Source organism: Neomonachus schauinslandi, chromosome 14 (assembly GCF_002201575.2).
Source record: "Neomonachus schauinslandi chromosome 14, ASM220157v2, whole genome shotgun sequence".
Lineage (NCBI taxonomy): Eukaryota > Metazoa > Chordata > Mammalia > Carnivora > Phocidae > Neomonachus > Neomonachus schauinslandi.
The window spans coordinates 83,292,789-83,301,079 of record NC_058416.1 but is presented as its reverse complement, the minus strand read 5'-3'; the positions used below and the strand labels follow the sequence as shown (position 1 = coordinate 83,301,079).

Sequence of the window (8,291 nt, the reverse complement as noted above, 5' to 3'; positions counted from 1 at the left end):
AAATAAATAAATAAATAAATAAATAAATAAATAAATAAATAAATAAAATCTTAAAAAAGGGCGTGGATTTAAAAGACACATCAGCCATTATAGCATTTGAATCTTTAGATCCCTATTTGAAAAAACAAATTATAAAAAAATTTTTTTTATGAGAGGCACCTGGGTGGCTCAGATGGTTAAGCGTCTGCCTTCGGCTCAGGTCATGATCCCAGGGGCCTGGGATCGAGCCCCGCATCGGGCTCCCTGCTTGGCGGGGAGCCTGCTTCTCCCTCTCCCTCTACTGTTCCCCCTGCTTGTGCTCTCTTGCTCTCTGTCAAATAAATAAAATCTTCAAAAAAAAATTTTTTTTTTATGAGAGTGAAATTTGAATTCTAACTGGACAGTTGATGACATCAAGGAGGCATAGTTTTTTGTTTTTTTTTTTTAAGATTTTGTTTATTTATTTGACAGAGAGAGACACAGCGAGAGGGGGAACACAAGCAGGGGGAGCGGGAGAGGGAGAAGCAGGCTTCCCGCTGAGCAGGGAGCCTGACGTGGGGCTCGATCCCAGGACTCCGGGATTATGACCTGAGCCGAAGGCAGACGCTTAATGACTGAGCCACCCAGGCGCCCCTCAAGGAGGCATAGTTAACTTTTTTTTAAGCGTGATGATGGTGTTGTGTGTTTTTAAGTCTTTGTTATGAGACATAAATGAAGTATTCATAGATTTACATCTATGATGTGATGTTTGGGATTTACTTCAGAAAAACCCAGGGCAGCGAGGGTGCGGATGACAGAGAATGAAACAAGATTGGCCATGCTCTGATGATGGTTGAAGCTGAGTGATAGACACTTGCAGATTCATTATACTCTTTGCTCCATTTGTGTGTATCTTTGAAATTCTCCAAAATGAAATGTGATTAGAAAGAAACCCAGCAGTAGGTTTGCTAATACTGCAGGAACGTCTTAGCTTTGAGGTTGTCAACACCCCAAGCCTGGTGGCAGCATGTGGACCTCAGCCAGGTTCCCATATTCTAACGAGAAAGGCAGTTGCAGTCGGGGAATTGATCATTCATTCACTCGTATCTGAACCTCTACTAAGCCAGGTACTGTGCCGGGTGATACTAGCAAAATACAAAGTTGTGAGCAAAACAGTGTCCAGAGAAAAATCAGCATCCAGAGGATTTCCAGTTTAACCTTCCCTGATCTGATAATAGAGGTCTCAATAAGCAGGAATTCTTAGAAACCATATTTTCCCTTCCCCCAGGCAGCATTAGCTCTAACTACCCTTTCCTAATTTGTGTTAGGGCTTTGCAACGAAAGCTAACCAGAAATATTTAATTAAGCAGAGGGCTGCTGGGTCCATGAGGTGCCAAACAGGCCTGACTATCTGTAGACATTTTCTAGGGGACCACTGTGTTCTCACTGGATCCTGCTTCCGTGCCTGGGGATAGGCTGAGTAGATTCTGAATTACCCATTCTGGAATCTCTACACCCATAAACTGCATTGGATTGTCCCCAATTGGCTATCAAGACACCACTTGACAGTTTCAAGATCATGTGTGCCACGCGAGTGGCTTCATGCTCCTCTTGTGCTCCGTCCTCAGTGTGCATGTGGCTCCAGGAAGGGGGCTGTCTGGTTCCCGACTGCCCCCCCACCCCCGGGGCCCGGCTCCGTACCTAGCACTGAGCAGGTGCTGAGTAAAGACTTGTCCAGTGGCCTGCATTCCCTGCTATGTAGCAGATGGATCTGGTTCCTCATTTGTAAGGAATAGCATAGTATCTTTAACACCAAACTTGCGTGAAAATGGCTCTCGTGGGAAACTGACCACAGCAGGGGCCAGGAGAAAAGCAGGCCTCCGCAGAGATCCATTTATTGATACAAAGAGAATGAGGAAAACACAGTCTCTTTAGAATGTGGAAAGGTGGGGTGCCTGAGTGGCTCAGTCGTTAAGCGTCTCTCTTGGGCTCAGGTCATGATCTCAGGGTCCTGGGATCGAGCTCCGCATCGGGCTCCCTGCTCGGCGGGAAGCCTGCTTCTCCCTCTCCCACTCCCCCTGCTTGTGTTCCCTTTCTCACTGTCTCTCTGTCAAATACATAAATATAATCTTTAAAAAAAAATATTTAGAATGTGGAAAGGCTAAAAATAACCTAGGAGAGCTGGTTGTAAAGAAGCTCACGATACGCGCGCCTGGGTGGCTCAGTTGGTTAAGCGACTGCCTTCAGCTCAGGTCATGATCCTGGAGTCCTGGGATCGAGTCCCACATCGGGCTCCCTGCTCAGCAGGGAGTCTGCTTCTCCCTCTGACCCTCCCCCCTCTCATGTGCTCTCTCTCATTCTCTCTGTCTCAAATAAATAAATAAAATCTTAAAAAAAAAAAAAAAAGAAGCTCACGATAAGGACACAATACACACACTTCATGGGTGGATGTCAGATGCAGTCCACCGAATCCAAAAAGCCGCGCTGGAAGACTACACGCCCTATGATGTATATACTACGGTGACATTCCAGGAAAGACCAACTACAGAAATAGAGATCCAAAAAAAAGATAAAAAAAAAAAAAGAAATAGATTAGTGTTGCCAGAGGCTGGGGCAAAGGATTGAGTACAAAGGGACACCATGGAAATTTGGGGATGATGGGCATATTTTGTATGTTGACGACAGTGCTGGTTACCTGACAAAACTCAGAATTGTAAACTTTTATAAAGAGGGTGTATATACACCATACCTCAATTTTTAAAAAATGTACATTAAGGGGCGCCTGGGTGGCTCAGTCAGTTAGGGGCCCGACTCTTGGTTTCAGCTCAGGTCATGATCTCAGGGTTGTGGGATGGAGCCCCGCGTGGACTCCCTGCTCAGCGGGGAGTCTGCCTCCCCTCTCCCTCTGTCTCCCCTCCCCTTGCACGCATGCATGTGCTAGTATACACGCACACTTGCTCTTTTTCTCTGAAATAAATAAATCTTAAAAAATTTTTACATTAAAAAAATCCTTCTCCAAAAATGTCTTGATGCATGTATTTAAAAAAGAAGGGAGCAGTGATCTGTGCAGAGCGGGGTCCAGAGACCAGCCACTAATCTGGTCCCCAGTGACCCTGTAACAGTTTTGCAGCAGGGACAGTTTAGGGTAGTGCAGGGCTCTCAATAGCCCACCGGTGACAGCAGAAGCGACCGGGGGTCTTCCTGATTTCATTAGTTTCTTTAGAGGGGAGGAGCAGGGAGCAGTCCAGCTGAGCTTGACTCCTGGCTCCCAGCCCACTGATGGAAGCGTGGGCACGCCTCCTCTCTTAAGACCCAGATCCGGGCACCTGGGTGGCTCAGGTGGTTAAGCGACTGCCTTCGGCTCAGGTCATGATCCTGGAGTCCCGGGATCGAGTCCCGCATCGGGCTCCCTGCTCAGCAGGGAGTCTGCTTCTCCCTCTGACCCTCCTCCCTCTCATGCTCGCTCTATCTCATTCTCTCTCTCAAAAAAATAAATAAAATCTTTAAAAAAAAAAAAAATAAGACCCAGATCCTTGTCCGTAAAGTGGGGAATAAAACCGTCATCGTGCTTCAGGAATTCAGTGAGCTATAATCATACATGCAGAGCACTTAGCACCGTGTCTGGAACGTGGCAAGCGCTCAGCAAATGATAGTTGCTGCTAATAGCATTATTAGGAAGGGTTGTTTGGGAGTAATCACTGTTTTTCTTTGCTTCTGCTTAGGGCAAGCAAGCTTGGCAGCCCCCGAACAAAATGAAAAGCTGACTGAATATATGTCTAACCTGGCCTGGGATTTTGCGGTCAAAGAAGGGTTCCGGGTTTTCAAAGAGATGCCAGCCACAAAACCACTAGTGAGGTCCTGCCACACTCAGCCTGGTCACAGCCCCTGCTGAGCACCCCCGGCGCGAGCAGCTACATCGTCTTCGCAGACTCTTCCCCAGCTCAGGCCTCAAAGGGAGCTCTGGTTATCTGTCCAGAGGGCCTTTCCCCACCACTCAGGGGGCTGTATCTGTGACTGCAGCACCCCTCTGAGTCAGAGCTCTGGACTCACCAAGCCTCAGTGGGGGACGCACCCCTTCCCTGCCGATGGAACACCTCAACGGAGAGTTGGTAAGATGTCATCGACACGGCAGAACCTCAGCTCACTGACTGGACACATCTGTTCCCCTTGGAGGCAGGGAAGAGATGGGAGGGCCGAGGTGAATTATCTTTGCTTTCCATCACTGTCGGGAAGAGCCAGCTCTAAGATGCCTCAGTTTTCACTTCATGGCTCTTTCTGTGAGACCGCGTCCTTGCCGGGTAACTCAGCCCTGGCCGAGGACCTGCCACGTCTGTGGTTTGTGCCCCTGGAACACCTGGGCTCGTTATTTTATGCATATTTGTATTATGTAAATTTGAAGCGGGCGCCTGGGTGGCTCAGTTGGTTAAGCGACTGCCTTCGGCTCAGGTCATGATCCTGGAGTCCCGGGATCGAGTCCCGCATTGGGCTTCCTGCTCGGCGGGGAGTCTGCTTCTCCCTCTGACCCTCCTCCCTCTCATGCTCTCTGTCTCTCATTCTCTCTCTCTCAAATAAATAAATAAAATCTTTAAAAAGAAATAAAATAAAATAAATTTGAAGCCGTGTGAAATAAAATGCATCAGTTCATAAAGTCTCTCTTTGAAGAATCTGTAATGTCAAAGCCAGAGGGCTAGAGCCCACTGCCAACTGTTGACAGACAGGGACACCACGTTAGCTGATAATGGAAATTCCTTCTGTTCTTTGTCAGGAGGAGTCTTGGCTTGTGTGAGTTTTTAAGTTATTTGAGATCTTCAGGAGGAGCACACATTTTGCCTATGATGCAGCCACCACCTACTTTTTAATAAAATGGCATTATCACTTTTTTCTGGTTACAAGCCGATTGCAAAATAACCAAAGCTCAAACATGACAAGAGTATAAAAAAGAGTTCATGACATAGAAAGACTTCTGTAAAATTCTCTGCTCTCTGAAATAATTACTGTCAACAGCTTGGTGTATTAGGCTCCCAGCTGCTTTTCTCTATTACGTACTAACATATTCCTATGTTGTAATGGGATTGTTGTATACATTCGCATCTCCCACTTGCTTAGTTAATTTAACGACACATCAGCACCTGGAGATGGACTGTCCAGGGTTTTCGCAGTATGGGTGTACGTAATTTGTCTATCCTCCCCTTGGCTGAGGGACACCGAGGGTGTCTCATTTGGCAGGCTACGTCATTCTGGATCACTTAAGCAGCAAAGGACATTAGCTAGCTGCTGACATGGACAGGGAGGCTGAAGACCCAGCTTTAGAAGTCAAGCAAAGACAGGCCACAGGGAGTGTGGCCAAGGCTATCACAAGAGCAGCTGGCTGGGAGGTTCTTTGGGAAGCTTCCTCAGGACTCTGGAGTTTGAGATGGGAATTTTCAGAGGGCAGGGGATCTGGGGAGTAGGTCCCAAGGCCATGCCTTCATTGCCACGAAGCAGGGAGAAGGAGGGCATGTCTGGCCCCCTTCACCTTCTGCAGTAGGAGACTCTGCCTTGATCCCATCAAAATTTATATAGTGAGGGAGTCCTCAAGCATAAGAAGGTGATTTGGGGTGCCTGGGTGGCTTAGTCGGTTAAGCGTCCGACTCATGATCTCAGCTCAGGTCTTGATCTCAGGGCCGTGAGTTCAAGCCCTGAGTTGGGCTCCACGTTGGGCATGGAGCCTACTAAGAAAGAAAGAAAGAGAGAAAGAGAAAGAAAAAGAAGAAGGTGGTCTGGGTCCTGTGCAAGCAAGGTGCATTGAATGTTCTTACGCACTTCTATGTACATTTACGGTTTCTACGACAGGATAAATTATTTTAAGTAAAAATACTGGTCCAAGAATGAGACCATTTAATGTTTTAATAAATGTTGCCAAGGTTTTTTAAAAGATTTTTAAATTTTTAAGTAATCTCTACACCCAACATGGGGCTCAAACTCACAACCCTGAGATCAAGAGTCACACACTCCACCAACTGAGCCAGCCAGGCGCCCAAATATTGCCAAGTTTTGATCAGGAAGGTGCTTACTAATTTATGCCCCCATCAGTAATGCGTGAATTGCTCTTCCCACCCCTGCTTCCCACCAGCATACTTCATCCTCGCGCATGTAATGTAAGCCCGTCAAGGGCACAGAAGCACTAGAAAAGGAAACACTCATGCAAACACCTCCAGACTCTAAAAGGAATGCCGAGGCAAAACCCAGAGTAGGGATCCTTCTACTTCCAGTTATATCTGAATGGGAACATGATAGGTAAGATTTGTGGGTAAAGTGGTGAAACGGTAACTCATGGCTTTTATCCCAAGTGTCATTACTCCCATAAATAGGAAGATGAATTTGGCCATTTCTGGTGCATTTCACAAATCCTGTGAGGTATGCCTTGTTAACCTCAATTTAAAGGAAAAGAAATGGATTTGTCCAGGGATTTGTCCAGCTAGGAATACTAGCGTCTGGATTCCTGTCCAGAGCTCCTGGGTTCAAATTCTGTGGGTTCCCCACACATACACAAGGACATGATTAGATCCATTTCCTTAATTCTGCCTCTTCAGAACTCCCTTGCTTCTTACTCCCCACCCCCCAGCCTACTTTATTTGTTCCAGTTAATCTGCCCTTTCGCTCCTTGGTCATTGCATTCAGAGCTACTGAGCTTAATACAAACGGTGAGACCAGTGCATGTACTGATACTGAAAATACGTCATTAGACCAGGCCTGATATCGGTGTAAAAGTCAGGCTAGCTGGACCCCTCCCCGTAAGAAGAAGTGACGGTGATTATATCCATGATCACTAACATTTAGTGCAGCCGTCGGCTTCTGTGTCAGACACTTCATATTCCCTGTGTCATCTCATTTAACCCTTAAAACAGCCCAGTCAGGTGGGCGTTGTGGACCCTGCTTAGGTCTTTGGGCTGCCTAGGGTTCGGTCCCCTTTCTCGGTGGCAGCATCCCAGTTTCATCTGGGGGCACTCCTTTCCCCCCTTTGGATACAGTGGCCGAATTGTCAGGGTGCCAGTCCAGCCCTCCTTGGCCAAGAAGTGGGCACATGCGCCAAGCGAGGCCAGCCAGACTGTCTGGAATTGGGAGAGTGAACAGTATTTTCGAGAAGAAACATTGGCATTCACTCATTCCCCAGGAGGACTGCTGAGCGTCCTGTCCCCTGTGATCCTCTAGGGTGTCTGTTTCAGAGCCTCATTCTCTAACCTGAGCTCCTGAGAACCTTTCCGTTCAGTTCCTTTTTTCCCGTTAGTTAGCGACACTTGGTATTTACTGCTACAACTCAGTAGTCCTGACTGATGGATGGGTAGTTATGTCCCGTTTCACAGATGAAGAAACTGATCAAATACCTTGCCCGGCAGGTATGTCAGGAATGGTGCTAAACTGGGTAATCTGAACAAAGGCCCGAGCTCCTGACCCTCAGGCTAGACTTCCTAGTTACCTGGCTAGGAGCTACATTTAGAAATCTGGGGTTACTTGTCCCCTCAGTAGGGAAGCTGGTTCGGGGGTCTGTGCACCATATCAAAGCGGCTGAGGCTGCCGCCACATGTACTGGGCCTGGTTCCTATCAGGCATGCTAACGGATCCTTCAGTCTCCTATGTTCACGGCACATGTTCTAGAAGATTCATTACAACCCTAGTAATGCTAACAACGGTGGAGGGTGGGGTACGTGGGGTGTCTGGGATATGGAGACTGCAGGGAGTGAACCGACAGCCACCATCACAGCTAGGACCCCACACCCCAGGCCTCCTCGTGCTCACCCCACCCACAAATCTGCAGGCTTTCTCTCCAGCCCGATGATGCTGACTCACATCATTATTTTTGGCACACACTTCATTTCTGGCTCTCTACTTTCCTCCTTCCAATCCCTTTCATGATTTTCCATAGGCCAAAATAAAAAATCACCCACTGTAGTTCCCTGACTTATTTTTCCTGGAGAAAGCCAAGGCTGAAAGACTTTGGAAGCTTTTCCTACCCTTGGAGACGGATTCTGAGATAAAAATACGGAGCAGGACTGACCAACATTGAGTGTGCACATTTGTATGAACTCCTGGGCATGTCTGTATGCTCCCGAGTTTCCTCCTTTACAATTCTCCTGAGCGTGCAAGGATATTCTAGTTCTCTGCAAGAACACCAGTCCCCCTCCTATGTTTCGGGCTTCCCTCTGGCTTCACTGGCTGCAGGAACACATCCGAACTCAAACTGCTCATGAGGGAGGACGGCTTCCAGCAGCTGGCTGAAGCCAGAGCAAGAAAGCAGCTCAGGATGGGAGTTTTCCAGAAAAGATGGGAGCCATGCGAGTCATGGGCCTGGCTGG

At 47.6% G+C, this 8,291-nt stretch overlaps 1 protein-coding gene across 1 annotated transcript in view; it reads left to right on the top strand.

The window, feature by feature from the left end:
* Window positions 1–4,382, top strand: part of ACAD10 (acyl-CoA dehydrogenase family member 10) — a 38,934-nt gene extending 34,552 nt beyond the window's left edge. The window contains exon 13 of the mRNA XM_021698566.2: window positions 3,681–4,382. Coding sequence (XP_021554241.2) covers window positions 3,681–3,850 — 170 coding nt within the window. The 3' untranslated portion in view covers window positions 3,851–4,382. The remainder of the gene's footprint in view (window positions 1–3,680) is intronic.
* The last annotated feature ends 3,909 nt before the right edge of the window (window positions 4,383–8,291 follow it).